Source organism: Sceloporus undulatus, chromosome 2 (genome assembly GCF_019175285.1).
Source record: "Sceloporus undulatus isolate JIND9_A2432 ecotype Alabama chromosome 2, SceUnd_v1.1, whole genome shotgun sequence".
Classification (NCBI taxonomy): Eukaryota; Metazoa; Chordata; class Lepidosauria; order Squamata; family Phrynosomatidae; genus Sceloporus; species Sceloporus undulatus.
This window is the reverse complement of record NC_056523.1, coordinates 257,758,510-257,782,458: the sequence shown is the minus strand read 5'-3', so window position 1 is coordinate 257,782,458 and position 23,949 is coordinate 257,758,510. Positions and strand designations below refer to the sequence as shown.

Genomic DNA, 23,949 nt, shown 5'->3' with positions numbered 1-23,949 from the left:
TTAAGAGACATTAAACTCTTACCTGGGTTCAGCACAGCAGGGGAGAACTAGTTACATTAACAAATTATTTGTATTTATACTTTGTGATTGCAAGTTAATGAGGAATATCTTCATTCCTTTTGTGGTGCAAATGTAACCTGTAGTTACCTGTAGTTACTCCACAGTCATTTCTTTAAAAACAGAGATGCATTGATGACCTTTTACAGGCCAAGGCTAATGGCCTTTACTCTGTTCTCATTCTTCTCGATCTGTCTGCAGCCTTTGACACTGTTGATCACTGTCTCCTAATTGACATACTCTCTGGCCTTGGGTTCTCAGACTCTGTTCTCGACTGGTTTAGATCTTACTTGTCTGGCAGATCTTTTGCAGTAGTTGCAGGGGGTCTGACTTCTTCTCCTGTTCCCTTATCTGTTGGAGTTCCCCAGGGCTCTGTTCTGGGTCCCCTTCTGTTTTCTCTCTACACACTGTCCTTAGGAAAGCTCATCAGCTCTTTTGGTTTTTCCTACCATCTGTATGCCGATGACACCCAGCTGTATCTTTCTGCCCCTGACTTTTCGCCAAGGCTTGAACAGCAAGTCTCATCTTGCCTTACAGCTGTCTCGCAGTGGATGCGCCATCGGCGTTTGAAGCTCAACATGTCCAAGACGGAGCTTCTTGTCTTTCCTCCTAAGCCCAACCTTCAACACTCCTTTTCTGTCTCTGTGGACAACATTTCCATTCAACCAGTCCAGCAAGCCCGCAGTCTTGGCTTTATCTTTGACTCTTCTCTGTCGTGTATCCCTCAGATCCAGACCACCGCCAAGGCTTGTAGATTCTTTTTGTACAATATTGCCAAAATCCGACCATATCTCTCCGCCTCTACTGCCAAGATCCTGGTCCATGCCCTAGTGATCTCACGACTTGATTACTGTAATGTCCTCCTGGCTGGGCTTCCTCTTTCTCACCTCCGTCCTTTAATCTCTGTCCAGCATTCAGCTGCACGCATTATCACTTCCACCCACCGCTCTGACCACATTTCTCCTGTGTTGGCATCCCTTCACTGGCTCCCTCTGCCTTTCCGCATTCAGTATAAGCTCCTGCTGTCGACATTCAAAGCCCTCCATGGACTGGCCCCTCCTTACTTATCAGACCTTCTTTCTCTTCACCTTCCCACCAGGGCCCTCCGTTCTGGTAGTCAAGGGTTCCTGTCTCAGCCCAGGATTTCCTCCGCCCCATCCCGGATTCTCCCCTTTTCACTTGCTGCCCCTCACTCCTGGAACCTTCTTCCTCCACAAGCAAGAGCCATCACTTCTTTAACCAGCTTCAAAACGGAGCTGAAAACCATCCTATTCAGAGAAGCTTTCCCAGGCATCGCATAATTGTCGCTTACTATCTGATGTTCTGCTGTTGGCTGTTTATCGATCCATTTCCTGTATTCCTATGTACTGTATATGTATTATCCTACTTGTGATTATGTATTTTCTCTGGATAATGATTAACCATCCATTATGAAGCCTTGCCCTCCCTCCAGTCCATCTGCCTTGGTCCAGACCTTGGAGGTTGAGAGGAACTGCTGGACCTCTTACCCTTTCCCTCCACCACTCCCTTCTCCTTCTGTGTCATGTCTTTTTAGATTGTAAGCCTGAGGGCAGGGAACCGTCTAACTAAAAAGATTGCATGTACAGCGCTGTGTAAATTTACAGCGCTTCATAAATAAAGGTTAATAATAATAATAATAATAATCTTGGCCATTTGATGTACTTTCGTTCTATGGTGAACTGTTATTAGAACAAGATAATGTGATTCTAAAGGAGTTGGTGTGTCTCTGTTCCTCTCACAGTTATGTACTCTTGCTCTTAGTCATTTGATTCATTTTCCTCTGATAGCTATGAAACTGGAACAAGAGATTAGCCTCTGAAAGATGGTTTTCTATTGTACTGTGGATTGCCCCCCTCATTATTGCTACAAGATGCAAAAATGAGTGGTTTTTTTATGTCCCCAGAATTTGCTTCCCATGCCTCCTGGGTAATCCAGCCCTTTTGATTTCTGAGATCTGCATAAACTCAACTGCTGCATTGTGCAATTTTCCACTGTTTCTTAGTTTAAACAGACATGCGAAGACGATGTTTTCGGAATGCTTTGTTAAGAGATTTACTTTTGAGTAAAATGCAAAAGATTGCCAAAAAGCCTCCAGTTTTTATTGAACAATAAATTATGAAAGGCTGGTTCTTTTGAGGTAGAAGAATTGTGTTTTGAAAGCAGTTTTTACAGTGTATTTTTCAGGTTTTTAAATATATATATTTGCATTTTTCTTAGGTATCATTACTGAGGAATGAGGGATAGATGTGAGGATACTGTTCAGAAATATATGGATTTTTCCTCCTATCCTGTTTGGGTTTTGTTGTTGTGTTCCTTCAAGTCATTTACAACTTATGGTGATCATGGAGATTTTCTTGGCAAGATATACTAAGAGAAGGTTTGCCCTTGCCACCCACTGAAGCTGAGAGAATGTGATTTGGCCAGGGTTACCCAGGGAGTTTCTATAGTCAGTGGATATTCAAACCCTGGTCTCCAGAGTCCTAGTCCAGTTTTCAAACCTTACAGTACCCTGGCTCTCCCTGTAGTGTAGCTTAAATTGGCATTAAAAAGAAATGAATCCTGTTTGGGTTATTTCTTTTAAATGTTGAGTTAAGCTATATCTTGGCATTTTGTACAAAAGGTCAGCAGCATATAGCATTCAGGTTTGTTGAGTTTCAAGGTTCAAATAATAAAAAAATATTTTAGTTACTTTTGAAAATAGGAAACTAAAGCTATAAAATCTGTAACTGTTGTATAACTAACTGCCTTTTAGAACCTTGGAATTTTTAACTTCTGGTTTTCACAACGTGGTTTACTTAAGTATCATGAAAAAGTACATCTATCTCTGTCTTCTGTATAGTTTACGGTAACTACAAGAATGGCTTTAAATTCCTACATGTTAAGAAGTATAGCTTGAAACACATGGGCCAAATGATGTGGATTCCAGACGTGTTCAGGGCATAGCACTCAGAGGACACATGCCCCAAATGTGACCATAAACTGCACCAAGCCTGCGTCATCTGGAATGAACTGGGCCAAGAAGGAGCGGATTCTGGAAACTCTGGTCAGGACCATGGCAGCAGCCCAGATTAGGAAGGGCCTGTGGGTTTGCCACAGTACCAGTGCAAATGGTGCTGGTGTAGCCTCGCGCCCATCTATTCGGCCTATCTATTTTGGGCCTAAGTTTTGTTGAGGGTCATGGCAAGGGATAGTGCAAGTTGTAGTCTAACATACCTGGAATGCACCAGGTTGTGGAAGGTAGTCATAAATGATAAAATATGAGGTGGGAATTGTGTGACCCTCCATATGTTGCTGAATGGCAACTCCCAACAGCCCTTGTCAGCACAGCAAATGGTGAAGGATCATGGCAGTTGCTGCTGAATAATATCTGGACAGCCACACAGTTCCCACCATGCCTCATTAAAGTTAAGCACATGAGGTTCTGATCAGATGGAGTCAAATGGAAATGTATCTGAAGGAAATGTTGTGATTAAACTATTTTTAAAGAGGCACAGAAATGTTTGAGGGTTGTAATTGTGAGACTTGGGTTCATGGAATTGAATTCTTCTGCACTGAAAGCTAAAAAATTGAAATTATTTTCTGGACATTATTCATGAACAAGTGAAAGGTGGTGTATTTGAGTTCATCTTTGATCTCTTCTGAATTTTCTTCTTTTTTTTAGGTTACTTTTTGACCTTTTTGGAACCAGTGAACAATATCACCATAGTCCAGGGCCAGACAGCGATTCTCCACTGTAAAGTGGCAGGAAATCCATCCCCCAATATCAGATGGTTAAAAAATGATGCGCCAGTGGTTCAAGAACCCAAAAGGATTATTATAAGAAAAACCGAGTATGGCTCACGATTAAGGATCCAAAACCTTGACACCACAGACACTGGTTATTACCAATGTGTGGCCACAAATGGAATGAAGACAATAAATGCAACAGGAGTTCTGTTTGTAAGAATGGGTGAGTCACTTTATTTTAAAATGTGGCTTTTATAACTAGGTTTATTGCTTTATAGACTAGCTCCTACTTTTCACAATTGCAAAATGAGAAATTAATTCACTATGGTTTTTTTTTCTTTTAAGAAAATAAATTGCAGCATGAAAGAAAATCAATAAAGTCATTGCCTGAGGCTTCCTCTTCAACACAAAAACTTCTGGGTAGAACCTGATACCATTTACTAGTAATAAAGGAAAGTAGATACAGATGGAATGGTCTGTAAATATGAAGTTCAGAGAACAGCACAAATGTAAAATAAGGTTTAGTCTAAGGTATAGAAAGGCAAAGTTTCATTACTTCACATTTCACAGGGCTGATTGAACATATTGTGTTATTGCTGTTCAGAAAAATAAGTAGCTGCTCTCCACCTGGTATTCATCGTTTTGGCCCCAGTCTTTGAAAGATTGCATATGATGTCTGTGGCAACCTGCTAAAAATCAAGGCACATATTTTTCTGTAACTGTCTTTTGGCCAGGAGTGGGTAGCATAAGGCATCTGGACCACATGCAATCATAAAAGAACCTTTGATGCACCTTCTTCAAAGAGGAAAAGGAATTGTAACTCAAGGATAGATTACATACTATGCATGCAGACATTTCAATGTTCTGTCTCTGGCATCACCAATTTAAAGGGTCAAGTAGCATTCAATGGAAAAGACTTCCTGCCAGTCAGAATAGACAATATGAGATGACATGGACAGCTAGACTGCCTGGGACTACCATGCCCCAGAGAGCTAGAGGTGAACAGTGACATGAAAGCAGGGTCATTGAAACATCTCTCTTTCTCCCCACTGCTGGAGACACATGGCTGCTGCCACTTGGAACTACTGTGGCCCAAAGGGCTAGAACAGGGGTAGGCAACTTTTTTGAGCCGGGGGCCGGGTTGCTGTCCCTCAGACAACTGGGGGGCCGAAGCCAAAAAGTAAATAATTAAATAAATTTTTTTAAAAAAAAATTAAATAAATAAATAAACCGGGACAAATGTAGGACAAAATTTTCAAATGGAGGACACTTTTTTAAAAATGGAGGGCATGCAAAAAAAATTGCTGATTTTTTAAAAAATGTTAATATAAAAGCATGTTTCTGAGGCTTCTATAGACAATTGCCCGCCTCCTCCTGATAGGCCAAAGGCCCCACACCCTCACGCAAGAGGCCAAAGGCTCTGGCGGCAATCGGTGGCAGGACCGGGCTAGGGCTGGTCCCAAAGCCCCGGATGCGGCCCGCAGGCCACAGGTTGCCTACCCCTGGGCTAGAAGCAGGTAGTGATGAGACAGCAGTGGTAACATGGCATCTCCACCCCACCCATCTCCAATGGTGACATGCAGCCTCCATCATATTTTATCATTTTAGTGCAGAGAAAGGGGCTGGCTAGGGTAAAGTCACCAGTGCCACCAGTGTTGCTGCTGCCTCCATCGTTGCAAGTGAGGAACTAAAGGAGGGAAGGAAGAAGAAGAGGGTAGGACAAAAGGATGGATGGATGGACTGCTGGCAACTGATGGATTAGAGGGAAAAGAAGGAGAGGGAGACTTGAAGCGTTGGGGAAAGGAAACAACTCAGGGTCTGTATGGATTGGCATGTCGCAGCACCAATCCAGACCCTGGAGGAAGCAAAAAGAAGCCACAAAAATGGCTTCTTTTTGCTCCTTCCAAAAGGGTGTCATAGGTGCGTTGGCGTGCCATGATGACACCCCTTCAGTGCTGTGCTGTTCGGGCACTGTGCTGGAGGTGCATCATCATGGTGCACCCCGTGTGAAAGGGCACATGCCAAAATGGTGCCCTGCTGGCGCGGTTAGGGCTTGGAGCATGGACGCTCAGCCCTCACCCCACCCACAGGCCGGCCTTTTGATCCGGTCTGTACAAAACAATGGAAAGCTTGGTATAGAGTGACAAACATCTACTGGGCAGCAGCAGTAGTGGTGGGTGACACTGATGTAAGATCTCAAAGAGAACAGCAGTGACATCAGAGCTAACACATGTTAGCCCTGTGCAAAAGGAGGCAAAAGTGAACATCCTTGCAAGATGCTTTCACCAAGAAAACCCTCTGATGAGACAATCCCAAACAAAACAATAGGAAGGACTAGTACAAAACAGAGAAATAGAAAGGAGCAATAGTGGGAAATCACAACAGAGAGTTTAACAAAGGCATAGAAGAACTGAAACATGTACAGTAATGCAAAGATTTCTGAAACAACACTACACAATGGAATGTGAGAAACATGAGCCATAGGAAGCTAGACAGAGTAACAAAGGAAATCTAATGCATAAACATAGCAATACTAGGGGTGAGCACACTGAAATGGGCAGGAATGGGTCACTTTGACTCAGATTACTGCAGTTTTTTTACTCTGGAAATGAAAATACATGAAGAAATAAGGTGGCTTTCATACTATGCAGAGATATATCAAAGGCAGTCAATGGATAGAATGCAAAGTCAGACAAAATCATGTCAATAAGGCTTAATGGAAAACCTGTAAATACTACCATAAACCAAGCATGTGCACCAACCACTGAGGCAGAGGAAGAAGAAACAGAGAGATTCTATGAAGGAGTCCAGGAAGAAATTGACAATACACCCGATAGCTCAAACTAATATAGGTTACTGGAGTGCTAAAGTAGGCAGCAAGGAAGAATCAAAAACTGTAGAACAATTTGGACTAGGTATATGAAATGAAGCAGGGGAGTGACTGATAGAATTTTGTAACTCCAGCAAATTGCAAATACCCTGCAACCATGGAGGAGACTATCCACATGAATATCACCAGATGATCAATACAAAAATCAGATAGACTATATCATTCGGAGCAGAACATGGAGAAGCTCTATTCTTGCAGCCAAAACTAAACCAGGTGCAGACTGTGGTACAGATTATTAACTATATATACACACACACATATATAAGAGTAAAGCTGCAGAAAAAATCCAAAACAATACTCATACCAAAATAAGATCTGAAAATATCTCAACAGAATTTACAGACAATATAAGAAGTAGTAGATTTGTGCCATTAAGCATAATTGACTGGGAACCAGGAGCACTATGATCAAAAGCCAAGGATATAACCAAAGAAAAATATAGGAAGACACTGTCAGTGGTCAAAAAAGAGAGAAGAAACAGTGGATAACAGATGAAATGCTTCAAGTAGTTAAGAAAAGAAGAGAAACAAAAGAAAGGGGAGATAGGAACAAAACCAGAATCATGAATGCAACTGTTCAATGACTAGTGTGCAAAGATAAAGAGGACTACTATAATAAACAATGTTGAGAAATAGAAGAAAGTTTTTTAAAAGGAAGAATGACAGATGTCTTCCCCATGATCAGGAAACTCAAAGTGAAGTTCAAACCAAGAGCTGAGATGACCTATGATAAGAAGACAAACATACTAAAAGATCAAGGAAAAATAAAAAGGCATTTGATGCAAAACAAGAAGAGCTATGTAAAAGAGATGAAAAATGAATGTCACATGGAATGGATCACCATATGAAGATGAACTCCAAATTTTAGAAAGTAAGGTGAAAGCTGCAATTAGACATTTGGAAGAATAAATCCCCAGGAATGGATGATATTGCAATCTACACAGACAGAATAAACTCTAGTGTTAACTAAAATATGCCAACAAATATGGAAAACAAAATGGTGGCCAACAGAGTGCAAACGTTCAATGTACATCCCCAGCCACAGAAAAGGAGACACAAAAGACTGCAGCAACTATAGGACCATAGCATTAGTTTCACATGGAAGCAAAATTATGCTCAAAATTCTGCAATATAGATTCCAGTCATGTAAGGAGAGAGAAATCCCAGAGGTGCAAGCAGGGTTCAGGAAAGGAAAAGACACTAGGGAGCATATCACTAACATACAATGATTAATGGAGAGTACCAAGGAATTCCAGGAAAAAACCAGCATGTCCGTTATAGACTATAGACTACAGCAAAGCCTTTGATTGCATTGATCACAAAAAGCTATAGGAGGCCCTTAAATACATGGGAGTGCCATTCCATTTGATAGTCCTGCTGAGAAATCTGTATTTTGGACAAGGGGCTACTGTTAGAACAGAATATGGAGAAAAAGAATGGCTCCCATTTGGCAAAGGGTTCAGGCAAGGCTGCATTTTATCACCCTACTTTTTCATCTTGTATGCAGAAAATATCATATGAAGAGCAGGGTTAGATGCAGAAGAAGAAGGGGTGAAAATAAGAGGAAGGAACTTCAACAATCTAAGATATGCAGATAACACCATACTACTAGGGGAAAGAATAATAGACTTGGAACAATTGCTAAGGAAGGTTAAAAAAAGAAAGTGCAAATGCAAGCATGCCACTGAACATAAAGAAAACAGAAATAATGACCATAGAGGAATTACATAAATTCAACTTAAACAATGAGGAAATTGAAACAATTACGATTTCCCTCACCTTGGATCAAACATTAATCAGAATGGAGACTGCAGTCAAGAAAGAAGAAAAAAACTAGGAATGGGAAGGGCAGGGATGAAAGAACTAGATAAGATCATAAAAAGTAAAGATATATAACTGAGCACTAAAGTTAGAATCATCCAATCCATTGTATTGCTAATCACCATGTATGGATGCGAGAGCTGAACAGTGAAGAAAGTGGATAGAAAGAAAATCAGTTTATTTGAGTTGTGGTGCTGGAGAAGAGTGCTGAGGATACTGTGGACAGCCAGAGAGACAAACAAATGGGTCCTCTGGAAGCCAAGATGGTCAAATTAAGATTGTTATATTTTGGCCACATCATGAAAAGCCATGACTCATTAGAAAAGATAATGTTGGGAAAGGTAAATGGTAGTAGAAAGAGAGGAAGACTGCATGCCAGATGAATAGACTTAATCAGGGATGTCACAGGGCTGAATCTCCAAGGACTTAAGGAGAGCAGTGGAGGATAGAGGATTTGGAGATGTCTCCCTCTACAGGGTTGCCATATGAGTTGGGATTGACTCAAGGGCAGTTAACAACAACAGCCTACATCAGATACACATCTTGCAACAGGTTTTACCTAATAATGTGTGACTTCTCTTTCTCAAAGCTAGTTTTATTATACACCTTTTAATTTCTTTCTTTAGCTATGTGTTTCATCTGTTGTCTACTTCTTTCATTCAGTATTTTCTACAGAGTGCCAAAAAGAGGCGCCTCCTTGGCACCTCTCTTTGCTCTGCAGGAGCGCTGCAGCAAACAAATTGTGCGGCACTGCTGCATAGCAGAAAAGGAGTGCCCAGAAGTGGCTCATTTTTCTGGCACTGCTGCGACACAGCAAAGCGCCAGAGATGGCACGATGACATTGCAGCTGCGCCGCCCCGTTTGGAAGCGGCGCAGCTGCGACGTCATCATTACGCGCCCTGTCTGGTGGGCATACTGCAGCTGCGGCACGTCCATGACATGCTGGGGTTGCGGGGCGTGTGCATGCCCTGGCCTCAAGCAACCCTAGCACGTAATGGGTGCACCGCAAAGGGCCTGTCTGTACTGGGCCTAACATACTTAACACAGTTTCACCAAGTCTGTATAGAATAAAATAATATTTCTAACAATACTAATTATGATTTTTATCTATCCTCTATCCTCTATATCCAATAAATTGCCTGGAAAGCCATTAACTAAATATCACATTTAAAATTAAAGACTGTAATCACTGCTAATGTAGTTGCAATTTGCTTTGCTTTGCTTTTACACCCTTTTTTCCTTTGATTCATCCTTTACAGCCTTTTTACATGGGTCATACAAAATTTCTGATTTTAGCCTCCAAACCTACTTTCATTTTATACATGAAGTCCACTTAAACACGAGTATAGATGGTAACTTAAAATTCTTGTTGTATTTGGTTTAATAGGGTTCAGCAAATGAGTGTTATGAATAAAGATGACATAATGAACTGAAGAGTGAGAAGTGCTTTCTCACACTTACCAAAAAAATATTCAGATATTTTTTCAGCAAATATGATACTGATTTGTGTTTCTGAAAATAATTATGGTGTAGATCCCTTTTGGTTTGAATCCAGTACTCACTAAAGCAACTAATTGAATCAGTGCATAAATGTTGACTGACTTGGTTCAGTGGGTCTACTTTAGTTGAGACTAACAGTCGAATTTCATGTTTGAAACTGAGCAAGTCTTGATGTTTAAAATGGACCAACTTTCCCAGTAAATAAATCTGCTAATTATTTTGCTTTCTATATTTACAGGCCCAACACACAGTCCGAATCACAATTTTCAGTAAGTATTATTTCATGCTTATTTATTGGATGTGCAAAGATTTTGATGCAAAATGTTCAATAATCTGACTATTAAATATTGCCAAATTCATCTCATGTTTTCACTGAATTTTAGTAGATTTAAACCATCACTGCAGGAAAAGAGATTCCACCTCAACATTAGGAGGAACTTCCTGACAGTAAGGGCTGTTCGACAGTGGAACAAACTCCCTCGGAGTGTAGTGGAGTCTCCTTCCTTGGAGGTCTTCAAGCAGAGGCTGGATGGCCATCTGTCGAGGATGCTTTGATTGTGATTTCCTGCATGGCAGGGGGTTGGACTGGATGGCCTCTGTGGTCTCTTCCAACTCTATGATTCTATGATTGAATATGTCTTCTTAAAGAAAGAGAACAGAAGAGGCACTGCATGTTTCTGTTGTTTCAGTGTTGCCCAGTTTATTCTATTTCAACTTAGAAAATCAAATTAAATTATCTTCTGAAGATGTAGTTTTAAAATTATTATTATTATTATAATATATGTCAGAAGATCAGTTTTCATGGTCATTGTTTGGGACAATAATCAAATAGCATCTTGATCTTAATTTTCACAGATCTTTATTCTAGCTGAAGATGTTTCCAAGATATTCTGGACTTATTTTGCATACTTTTCTATCCAGATGGGAGCCAAGGTCTAAATTAAATCTATCCAACTGTTTTGGGAGTCACACAACCATAGTTGATGGGGCCACAGCCCAACATGGGTGAAGCCACCATCATTGCTATGGGATCCCAATGTATTTGCCCACCCACAGAAGTACAGTCAATGTTCTAGTCTATTTCTTTCAGCCCCACACAAACACACTAGCCATAAAAGATTTTAAATATTACTAGAGGTCTATTTAAAAAGATAATCTACTTTCAAGCCTGATTTACAGATCACACAACCTATTTATTTATTTATAATTATTTATATTCCAACTTTCTCCCAGCATAGGATTTAAGATAGCTAATTTTGTTTGGAAAATATACCATAACAGCTTGTATTATGTATTTGTGTCAAAGGTAGTCATTTCAGACAAAGCTAATTTCAGTGAAATCTTTTCCTCAACCCTCCCCAATTTTCATTTGCTATTGTTATGTGCCTTCAAGTCAGCTCTGATTTATAGTGACCCTATAATAGGGCTTTGTTGGGAAGATTTATTGATAGGAGGTTTTGTTATTGCCTTCCACTAAGGCAGAAAGACTGTGAGTTGCCCAAACTCACCCAGTGGATTCGCATAGCTATGCAGGGATTCAAACTCTGGTCTCCCACAGTACTAGTTTAATACTGAAACCACAACACCATGCTGGGTATCTCTTCTTTCACAGACATACAAATGAGTTTTGTCTTCTACTCGTTTTTATTGATACACCCTGTTGATGTCTTGGAAGATTGGCTTTTCAGAGCTGTGGAAGTGTTCACAGCTGTCTTCTCTTCCCACCCACTATCCCTGATCAGCGCTTTCTGAGACTGGTTTATTAGAAGCCATGGCAGAGGGGAAGGCAGGGGAAAGGGAATATTTCTGTAGAAAATATCCTACAGGGAATATCTGGGGGAGGGAATATTTGGGGAGCTTTGTAGGCTGGAGGTCTCCACAGTTGTTTTATATCATGGAGACTTTCTGTTTGTAAATGAAAACATAATGTTGAACATGAATCTGAGTATGAAGTCATTTCACAAGAGGGTCTGAAGGAGAACAACAGTCTTTCATTTGGGAGTGGGCAACTGTATGGGCCTGAGGCCAGTTTTTCCTCATGGATCATACACCCCCACCCCAGGAGGGTGCCAAAATACCCTTCGTTGCTTCTATTTTCTCTCTAAAATGGTAGCCAGAAAAAATACTGTGAGAGGGGTTTTAGCATGTTTTTGGGGGCCTCTACAGATGGGCAGGAAGGGGCGGCAAGACACTGACCCTTTCTGTCCCAGATCATGCCATGGCAACCGCATGCCATGGCACTTATCCGGCTTCCATAGAGCACACAATGGAGCTGGAAAAACTGGCTCCTTTTTGTGCCCTCGAAGGGGTGCCACAGCTGCTGCCATGCGACTTGATGACACTCCTTTGGTGCAGCACTGTTTGGGTGCTGCACCAAAGGGGTGTCATCGTGGCATGCGCCATCTGAACAGGCGTGCGCAAAGATAGTGGCTGGGCAGCGCGGTGAGGGCTTTGAGCATTGGGAGCTCAGCCCTCACTCTGCCCACAGGCTGGAGCCTTTCGCTGGTCTGTAAAGGGCCTTTCTCATTGTTTGAGTGCAATGTTTGTGTGAAAATCAAGCTGAATTTTTAAAAAAAGAATTTGTGATATAGAGGCTTTGGAGGCTGTGAATGTGGGTTATGTAGGTATGTATGAGCCATGAGCCATACTTTCCCCACCCCAATTTCAAGAGTCACATGTTCAGATTTTTGAGCCTTTTCTTAAAAGGTTACACTTGTTTGAGGACAGAAATATATTGGGGGAAAGAACACCATACCTACTGTGAAGCATGGGGGTGGCAACATCATGCTTTGGGGCTGTTTCTCTGCAAAGGGACCAGGACGACTGGTCCCTTTGAATGAATGGGGCTATGTATCATGAGATTTTGAGTGCAAATTTCCTTCCATCAGCAAGGGCATTGAAGATGAAACGTGGCTGGATCTTTCAGCATGACAATGAACCCAAACACAACACCCGGGCAACGAAGAAGTGGCTTCGTAAAAAGCATTTCAATGTCCTGGAGTGGCCTAGCCAGTCTCTAGATCCCAACCCCATAGAAAACCTTTGGAGGGAGTTGAAAGTTCGTGTTGCCCAGTGACAGCCCCAAAACATCACTGCTCTAGAGGAGATCTGCATGGAGGAATGGGCCAATATACCAGCAGCAGTGTGTGCCAACCTTGTGAAGACTTACAGGAAACGTTTGACCCCTGTCATTGCCAACAAAGGATATATACCAAAGTATTGAGATGAACTTTTGATATTGACCGAATACTTATTTTCCACCATAATTTGCAAATTCTTTCCAAATCAGTCTGGATTTGTTTTCTCATTTTGTCTCTCATAGTTGAGGTCTACCTATGATGTCAATTACAGGCTTCTCGCATCTTTTTAAGTGGGAGAACTTGCACAGTTGGTGGCTGTCTAAATACTTATTTGCCCCACTGTAACTGCTTGAAGAGTATAATCTGTCACCCAATTAGGGTTTTCTTTCTTTTTGGCTGCATCTTTTTGCATTCTTCCCTCACAATGTCCCTGGTTTCAGTCCAGAATTTTTTTGGCACTAAAGCAGTTACGCTTAATACTGCAAATCTATGTTTTACATTATCTTTAAATTCTACAATGAATCAGGTTGTATTTTGACACAATAATTGATTTAGTGTTCTTCTTTAGCTTTACTCTAATTTTTGATATTAGCAGTTCATGGTCTGTGCCACAATCTTTTCCTGGTCTTCTTTTTACAGAGAGGATGGAGCTTCTACATCATCTGCTTCCAGTTATGTGGTCTACTTGACTGTATTGGTCATAGCTGACATCCATGTATACAGTTGCCTCTTTGGTTGCCTGAAGAAAGTGTTCACAGCAAACAAACTTTTAGCTTTAAACCAACCACTGTTTCATTTCTTGCATTTCATTCCTGCTTCATTTTTTGACCCTAGCCAAATTCTCCAACAATTCTTGATTGTATTCTTTTTCCTACTTTTGTGTCCCAATTGCTTCTTATTACCAACATTCCTTGTTTTGCTGTGTGATCAATTTTCTCCTGGAGTCCAGTTCAGAAGCTGTAAATTTCTTCCCCTTCTGCCTCTTTAGCATTGCCCCTGTGGATTATCATTATATTGATGGGGTTTCTTTGAAATCTTATTATTTTGGCCAGACTTTGCATTGCATCGTGTGACTGTTTTTACTACATCTTGTAGCCACCTGGAATCCCGTTTTGGGAGAAAGATGGGATATATATACAATAAATATATAAATAAATAAAACACCTCTCCTCACTACTTACGTCACCCCACTTCTTAGATTTTCATTTCCTGAGTAAAAGGCTGTGGGATTACCAGTATCAAAATGTTTCATTCCTGTCCACACCCTGATACTGCAATGTTTATACATTCCATTTCTTGTTTTATCATGTTTAGCTTTCTGTGATTCATGTTTCTCATATTCCATGTTCCTATAATATGTGTTGTGTAGCTTTGGACTCTCTTTTTACTTCTGAGCACATCAGCAGCTGAACTTCCTTGCAGTTGGAGTCCAGTTGTGTCATTAGCCACAGTGCTACTCATACTTGTTCTCTGCTCTTCCCTAGTAGCTCATTGACTGCCTTCTGACCTGGGAGTCTCATCTTCTGGCACTAGCTCTTCTTTCATTTTGGACTGTTTCATCATAGAACTCTCAAAGTGAAAGGCTTCCTGAGGGATTTACCTTTGCCTTCCTCTGTGCAGTACTGGCCAAACAGCTAGACTACAGTATTTCCTTTTGGTGTTGATTTTCTCCATTTTGTTTTATCTTTGCAAGGACCTTAGGGCTACAGATGGTTAGAAATCTGTCCCGCAGCATTTTTTTTTTCTACAGAGTTTTTCTGAGCTAACAAGACTTAGTAGAAAATAAAAAGAGCAATTTTTTGGTCTGCTGTAGCCATAAAAAGAAGAATAACGATTCCTGAAAGAAAGAAAAAACATGAGTTGTTTATATTCCACAAATTATACAAGCATCTGTCATCCTTAGTTCTAAGTAGAAGCAGCTTTTAAAGATTTTATGGCATAATTTTATGTTCCCAATGCAGATTAGACTGATATGTGCTTTCCAATTGAAGACAATATACCTATTATGTTTATATGCCCCCTGGCTCACTCATCTGACACTGTGTACCTCATAGATGTGTTAGGTCGTTAACATGCATCGTGTTCTGCCTGTCTTTCTTCTGACATCTAGCTTATTTGATACAAATAAAGGCTTCTTTGTTCGTCGGGTATTTTGGAAAGTTTTATCAGGGTACTGTTGATACATTACATCTCACATTTCAGTAACCCATGAGTCTAATGGCAAAGAGGACGTTACATCTCATAAATATACAAATATTGCTTTATAACTATAAATTTGCATTCTAGTTAATGAGTGAATTTTTTTTTTAATCTCATTAAGAAAATCATCATAAGCATTTCTTACTTAGGTTGCATCTGCAGTGTAAAAATAATGCAATTTGATACCACTTTAACTGTCATGGCTTCATCCTGTTGAATCCTGGGATTCCTGGTGCCAGGTTAAAACATTTTTGAGCTGCCAGGCCTTTCCAAACTGTTGAGGTTGGGCTCTTAATGCTGTATTGTGCTGGCTTTGAAGTTTTTTTAGGGGTCTGCATATAATTTTTGATTTGTTGTTTTAATGGATTTTAATATTGTTAATTTTTTTAAATATATGATTGCTTAATTGTATGTTTTATACTTTGATTTAACTTTTGCAGTGTTTTTAATCTGTGTTATTTTATAATGTCATTAGCCACCTTGAGTCCCATTATTGGGAGAAAGGCAAGATATAAAACAATAAAATAATAATATTAATAAGACACCGACATCATCAACAACAATAATAGTTTGTTCTGACACAAGCACTCTCTGACAAAGAAAGCTAAATATCTCACAAAAGTACAAATCCCAGAATTCCATAGCATTCAGCCATGGCAGTTGAAGCAGCATCAAACTGTATTATTTCTGCAGTGCAGATGTAGTCTCAGTCCCTAATTCATAAAACAAGCATCACCTTTGCCAAAGCTATTTATCACTGCTTGTGATTAGGCAGTTCTGCTGTTCCTATGTGTTGTAGGTATAATATATTTATGAATAAGCAAAATAAGTATGAACTGCAAATAAATAAATCGGTATTCCTTAAAGTCAACACCTCCTCTTTCTAAGGCATTAAAACTTACTCATTTTTTATGTGTAAAATATATCATACTTTAATTATTACTGCTATAAAGACAATATAAAACTGCAATTTTTCCTTGCATTTTTGTTGATTAGTATTCATTTGGTGGTACTGTGACCTCTTGTTCAGGGCAGTTGGTAACACTAAAAAGATTCTGGTCTAAATCCAGTTGTTAGTTCCAGCTAGAGTAAACCCATTGAATCAGTGGAAATTTGGTGAGCCAACAGTTATATAATTTCTATCAGTTCTATTAGTCTAATATAGTTTGGACTACCAAATGGCATTAAGACTACATTTGATAGGAAAGAGATTCCACAACTCAAATCGGAAACATTGGTGCAGTTCAAGATGTTGGAACCAAACCATGTTTTTCCATCAAGACTATGCACTGGGCTTGTATACTTGTTCTTTCCCCGCTTCCCCACTCATAGTCCAGATTGGGCAAACAATGGGTTAACACATTGTTACAGTTTGCTAACAAACAAGATTTAGAAACATGTGTCAAATCCTGAAGAATTTGGCATGGTGAAAAGTTAGCATTCCATGTTTTAATGGAACCCAGCCATAAATACCAGCTTGAAGAAAGCTAAAACATGCTAGCTGAAAAAATACCTGGTTAGAATGCTCCTTTCTGCCCGCTAAGATAGGGACAGTCTTCCATGATGTTGCAGTGGCTGATCTCAGTGATGTTTCATGGAAAGGCCTATGGTGATGTCATTGAGCATGATACATAATTATGTGGAACCTGTAATTTAAATATAAAACAAAAAGTCTTGCAAATTAAGGGGGAAAGTTCCCTGGCCAGAACATTTTTCAAGCTCTACTTTGAATGAGAACAACAAAACTTTCCCATCTTTGCTTTTAACACTCTCCCAAGAAGCTTTAATAACACATGGAAGTTGTGATCCACCTGAAGAAAATTTTCCAAGCAAAAATAGTGGCACAGTTTAAAATGCCAAGAATTTAAAACATTTCATTTGTGTGTTTAAGGTGGGGGCATAGGAGAAAAGGTTTTAGAAACAGAGTAGAAGAAAGAATAAGAAAATTATTATGATGGTTGTTGTTATAATTGGAAAAAGTGGAGATAGAAGGAGAAAGATAAAAAGATGGAATGATGGAGAAAGAGAGAAGGAAAATATAGCTAGGAGGGGCCAGGCTGACTTTGGTGAGTCTATAGCAGCCCCACTGAAATGCCCTGCAGCAGCGTACAACAGCAATACAGTGCTTTAAAAAAACATTTTAAGAGCAGTATTCTTACTCGGAGATTCATCCCCTTTTCCTGTGGCCTAGAGAAGAAGGCATGATATCAGAGAACCCCACTACATACTAGGTTTCCAGAGACTAGGATTTTTAACGTGGAAAAGCATTGATATGAGTAGTCCTACTTGCATTCTGAAGTAGTTTGAAGACAACTCTGAATGTAACATTAAGTGAACGCTGTGAATAGATTTTAAAACTGTAGTATAATACACTGGTAGTTCTGAATTGGATGTCTCCCATTTTGAGGTATAATGTGTGATGTGAAGTTGCTCCAAGAGACTATTTTGTTGGTCTTGTCAGTTAACTACTAAGGCCATTTGCACAAGTGGCATAAATCTGGATTTTACAGCTGAAATTCTGTTAGGCTTGCTTAAACATAGTTAGAGAAACTATTGCGCTTTCTCCTAGAATGCATAAACATGTTTTATAAAGCAGCCAATCATTCTGCAAGCTTGGTATCCACTGGGCTTTGGTTCCAGGACTCCCTGTGGATATCAAAATCCGTGGATGTTCATGTCCCATTATATACAGTGGCCCAGTAAAATGGCACCCCTTACATAAAATGGCAAAACCAAGGTGGGTTACAAACAGCTGGGTTGTGGTGGTCTCCCACCGCCGCCACTTGCAGCATCCGGGAGCCGCAGCTGCCACACCGCGAGGCTCCCAGACGCTCCGAGGAAGGAGCGCGGAAATCACACTCCTTCCTGGGCCCCGGAAGTGGCACCGCAAAGCGCAAGGTGCGCTTTTGCGGCATCACTTCCGCCGCAACACGTCTGGACACTATGCATCCAAGACGTCAAAATGGCGGTGGCCATGTGGAGTGACTGCTGCCATTTTGTGCGTGCAAAGCGCGTACTAGGGTTAGGGGGTGCGGAAGCACCGCCCCTTCCTAACCCTAGTATGCGCTCTGAGCATACTTTCTGGCGGTTTGTAACCCGCCATAGTTTGCTATTTGGAATTTATATACAATCGCCCCTCCTTTTTCATGGGAAATCTTTTCCGGATTTCCTTGCGAAAATGGAGTTTCGCCTATATTCAAGCCCCATTGGCTTGAATATAGGTGTGGGTGTACACCGCATGCACACAACCCATTCATTCTCCCTCCATTCTTCACTCACACATAAGCAAGGGATGCAAGTCCAAAGCCTCGAGAATGGAGGGGGGGATTCTATTTGTTTAATATTTTCAAGCTGTGGATGCTTGAATCCGTGGATAAAGAATCTGTGGATAAGGAGGACTGACTGTATTTTGTTTCTTAGGGTCCACATAGACAAGTCAAAATAAAGCTGCTTTGGGTCACTTTGGAGATATGCTGTTTAAATGATGCATGCGTCCTAGGAGGCCGGAAGCCGCGCCAAAGCCACACTGCAGTCCTAAGCTTTGGCGCAGCTTCTGGCCTCTTAAGATGCGTGTGTCATTTAAACAGCATACCTCCAGAGTGACCTGAAGCAGCTTTATTTTGGCCTGTCTGTTTGAGTCTTTAGTTGATAAGTGGAGAGGTAATTGAATGTTTTGCAAGGTATGATCTTATGAAATGTATATACCATGTAACTACTCTGGTATATATTGATAGCATGGTAAAACTGTATAACATCCAGACCTCTAAATCCAATGGCTCCCATTTTGATCCCTTGTTATCAACACTCACAAGAGACATACTTCAGGCAAAAAGACACCAGCATTATCCTTCATGATAATTCTTTAAAAACTGTATTTCTCAATAATTGCATTCAACTCTTTCTTAAAAGTAAGATTATTAAATGAACACCACAGAACTTTAGTTTTCAAGAGCAAACTCTTAAGCTTTGTGAAGGGATAGACATAAATATAAATAACAGCAGGACTATTTCATCATCATTGTGATAAAAGCAATCCCAACTCTGTCCAGTTAATTAGGCAATATTTAAATTGGCCTTTAAATGTCAGTATATGCAAGTGCCAACATTGTCTCACTGCTTCAAACTATATTTAGCTTTCTAATTTTCTTTATCTGATAAGGGTACAAAGCCCATTCTAAGTTGAATCTTAGTCAAGTTTTAAAGTAGTGTTGCCATCATGCTGATTTAGAAAATAGTTTGCACAGCAAAGATAAGAGGAATTCCTTCTTATTCCATTTCACCTCTGATCTGCAACTGAGTCATTTTCATCAGGCTTCTGAAAAGTATATGGAAGTTTTACATGACACCAGAAACCTTTTGTGAAGTGAAAGCAAGGCAGTTGTTGTTCTGTATGTTTGCCTTTTTGTTGTCTGGATTATTCTTCATGATTGGTAGTTTATTTATTTTAAAATTTATTCAGTGCCAGCCAAGGGAAGGGGGGAATATCTCTTAACAGATAGACACAGTGAAGGAACTTTTTAATAAGTGTGTGGGGGTGGGAATACAGTGGTCTAAATCCCATTGCTGGTACCAACAAGAGTAGACCTGTTGCTGAATTTACCCATTCAGAGTAGGCCCATTCAAAACTCTTATATAAACTCCATTGATTTAACAAGTATACTCTCATTGGGACCAGCAATTGGGTTTAGACCAGTAATTCCATGTCAGAGAAGAACATTTTATTGTATTTAGATATGTTTTATTAAATTTCATACAATTTTCTATGTATGTATATATACATCCATTTTGTCCCTTGGTCATTTTCAAACCAACTTGGCTGACTTAAAGCATAAAATTATCATCACAATGCTTGTTTTTTACATTATTGGTAATCTGATCCTATGTGTCATTCCATAACTACTATACCAAGGAGCACAGCTGTGAAACCTGTTTTGGACGTTTTCAGCAAAGACAAACATCACACCAGTTTTTTTTATTTATTTTAAGGGACTATGTCAATTAAGAAATCCAAGTGAAATTCTGTCTTCTCCTCTCCCTCTCCTGCTCCATTTCTTTGGACCTCCATTTTCTAGTAAGATTTCGGACAAGACAAATATGAGGCTGTATTTTAAGAACAAGAGACGTCTGACTGTAGGAAGTTGCTGATTCAGCAAGTAAGGAAAATGCAGTGATGACTTGCTCAAAACACATTTACAAACTGTCTTGAGACTCATTTACTATCATATTATTAAACTATAAGGAAGCAGCTGACTCATATAGCTTATCTTACCATGAACTCTGTACACCTCTTAGATGGGGAAAAAAGCCTACCATTTTTCACCACATAAAGTCTAAATGTATGAACCCCTCAGCTGACATCATTTTCTCCCTGCTTTATTCCATATCCCTTCAAAATCATCACCTTTATTCCCAATTTGCTGTTCCCTTTCCCACAATCAGAATACAGCAGAATCTGGTTCTTTTCAAATGAGAAGGCCCCATGCTAAGGATACTTCTCTCTTGCCAGTGGCATGGTGGACCCTGTGCCCTCAGGGTTGACGCACTGAGACATTTCAGTTCATAGACATGAATGACACCTGGTCACTTCTGTTCCTTCCTTCTGACCATAGGGGTGGAGTGGAGATTTCCCTCACAACATCTTTTTATCAGCTCTCATAGTATTTTGTGGTGCCTCTTGAATTAAAGTTGAGACCAGTTAATTAGCTCTACTAGAGACCTACTTCTAGTGGAAATATGGATAACTAGAAGTGGTTTGTTGATACAGATCTCAGCAGTGACCCAGCAGTTGCTCCTAGACTCTGGAACGACTTCCCAGACAAGATCCGTCAGATTACCACCTTGGAAACCTTTAAGAAGGCTATTAAGACGGATCTCTTCTGGCAGGCTTTTCCAAACTAGAACACCTCCATTTACCTGCCTTTCCCCCCGTCCACTTTTTCTCCTCTTTTCTCCATCCTCATTACCATCCTATCTGGACCCCGCTATAAACTTCCTACAAATCTCCTACTTATTTTAGTTGTTATTTTATACTATTGTTTTAATGTCCTTCTGGTTTAATCTCCTTTTACTATTACTATGTTTTTATACTGGGGGGGGAGGCTAGGGTTTTTTTTTTAGAATTTTTAACTGTATCTTGTTTTATTGTTGTAATCTGCTTGGATTCTGAGTGATTAAGCGGAATAATAATAATAATAATAATAATAATTAGATCAAAGCAGATGTGATAATCTTTGGATTTTTGTCTGGATGAGCACTTTGAAATTTACAATTGGAGCCCTTTCTCTTGCAGGCATGATGCCAAAATAAGATTTTTTTTTGTGCTAATAGGAGTGTGCAGCCTTATATTAGCAGTAAATTTGCAACATCTTTTACAGGGCCCGACTCATTGTTAGTCTCAAATAGATGAGCCTCAGTTAATAGATACAGACAGTATGGTGTATTGGAGAGCAGGGTTTGAATCTGCTCTGCCATGGAAACACATTTAATGACCTTGGGAAAGTCATAATATCTCAGACTTAAGGGAAGGGAGTTGCAAACCACCCCAAATAACTCTTTCCAGTCCCATCCCCCTGCCCAGTAACAGGATCACCATAATTCAGATTTGACTCAAGAATGTAAGAGCAACAAAGTTATTAAGTGGGTTTTACATAAGTATTGCCTCATCATTCAACAGTTGATTCAGTGATTGTACTCTGTTTGATAGGATTCAGGCCAGTTCCATCCCATAGGCCTCTGAATGAATCCTCAGTCAGCTTTGAAAAGACACAAGGCTCTCTCAGGCTCTTTTTGAACTTAAGTGACCAGGACATCAGCACTGACAAGACAAAAAATAGGGTCCACTTCCAATTTCACAGGTGCCCTGCATGAACTTGGCAGCACGAGCCAGTTCCCAAAAGGGATACAGCTTTACTGAACTCAGTTAAAGGTTTATCCATAGTATTAGAACTATGAAACTTCTAAAATCAGTGTAACTTTCTATAGCAACTGCATTAAGTTATCTGCATTAAATTGATTTTTAAAAGTAGGAGGGAGTTCAACCCAGACAAGAACTCAACATAAGAATGAAGGCCCACAACAGAAAGTAACTTTGGTGTTAAGTTGAATTTCAAGAAATTGAAGGGAGGGTGAAAGGAAGTTAAACATTGGCTTCATTCTGCTTATCTAAAACATAGTTCAGATTTATGCCATATTTTTAGTAAATCTTGGCATGGACTGTTTTGATGTTCACTACAGGAAATGAAGAATTGGAGAAGGATAAGGAAGAAGAACAACTGCTTTCCTAATTGCATAGCATGTTATTTGAAGCCAGCAATGTATTATGAGGTGTAACATGACACATAGTAATGTTTTGGTTGAACAGTTTTGTAATAGAATAACCTGTCACATCCCATTATCTTTAGCATAGGATTTCTAGGATAATTCTTGTTTTCACTTTCGAGAGCCTCCTTCCATCACCAGAACTAAAATCTTCATTGGAGTCTTTCCTATTTCCAAAACAATGCATCAGTAGAAACCAAGGGATGAGAACTGTGTCTGGAGCAATTAGAAATATCAAATTTACTGCCAATTTGTCATAATTTAACTTCTTCTTTTTTTAAAAAAATAATTCTTTTAATTCATCAGGGCTAAGTAGACATCTGCAGATGTACTTATAAAGCTCCCAATTTGTCTCTTGCAGGGAAGATTACCATGAAGATGGGTTTTGTCAGCCGTACCGGGGAATTGCATGTGCTCGGATCATTGGAAACAGGACTATTTATGTGGATTCCCTCCAAATGCAAGGGGAAATTGAAAACCGAATTACTGGTAAGGCTGCATGCCTCTCTTCTTGTCAGAAATGTTATATTTTATGGAAAAAATTGAAATCCAGTTGGACAAACAACAATGTGTACAGGACAGCTTTTCAAAGTGTTTCTGTGTTGGTGAAGCTTTTCCCCTTTCCTGTTTGGGTTGAAGAATGGAGATTTTAATGAAATGAACACAGCAGTTTATTTAACAATGTGCCAATCCAAGTGTCCAGCATTCAGGATGAGCAATGACACCAAACCAAACATACGTCTTATCATTTACAACAGTTTTCAAAAATCTAACCAGCAGCAGCATATGACAACATATATCAAATCACAGGGTCTAATATATTTGAATATATGAGAGAGAGAGAGAGAGAGAGAGAGATTTTAGAAAATGTTTAAATATCAGTTATTATGTCATAATGGAGAATTATCAAGCAAGCACAAAGTGAAAACTTCATGTTGAGCCATTCAGTTTCATTTCAGTCTGTTATTTTTATTAGTAGAAAGCACCAATCTGTCAATGGTAGGGTCAAAATATTTTGGAAATGCTTAAAATACTTTTCCTTGCGATTCCGAAGAGCTTAATAACTGCAGCTTTTGTTTTTTGAGAATACTTGTTCTTCACCTTGGTTCTATCTTATTTTTGCTTTAAGGTTAAGCTCAAACCTTTCCTTGTCACATGTTAAAAGTGAGTTGAAATGATGTGCTTTCCCCCTATTAGGGAGTAATTTTTTTGCAGTACTTACAGTGGAATCCCTATGAATTTGAAGTGTGATGAATGTGTTGCAACTCAGTGGTTGTGGAATACAGAATTAACATAGATTTATATACACATTAAAAAGAAACAAATTTGAAGATTTTTT

The 23,949-nt window shown here is 39.7% G+C and overlaps 1 protein-coding gene across 1 annotated transcript in view; it reads left to right on the top strand.

Moving 5' to 3' along the window:
* Positions 1–23,949, top strand: part of ROR2 (receptor tyrosine kinase like orphan receptor 2) — a 53,778-nt gene that overhangs the window by 10,666 nt on the left and 19,163 nt on the right. The window contains exons 2-4 of the mRNA XM_042454710.1: positions 3,740–4,027; positions 10,253–10,283; positions 22,972–23,099. Coding sequence (XP_042310644.1) covers positions 3,740–4,027; positions 10,253–10,283; positions 22,972–23,099 — 447 coding nt within the window. The remainder of the gene's footprint in view (positions 1–3,739; positions 4,028–10,252; positions 10,284–22,971; positions 23,100–23,949) is intronic.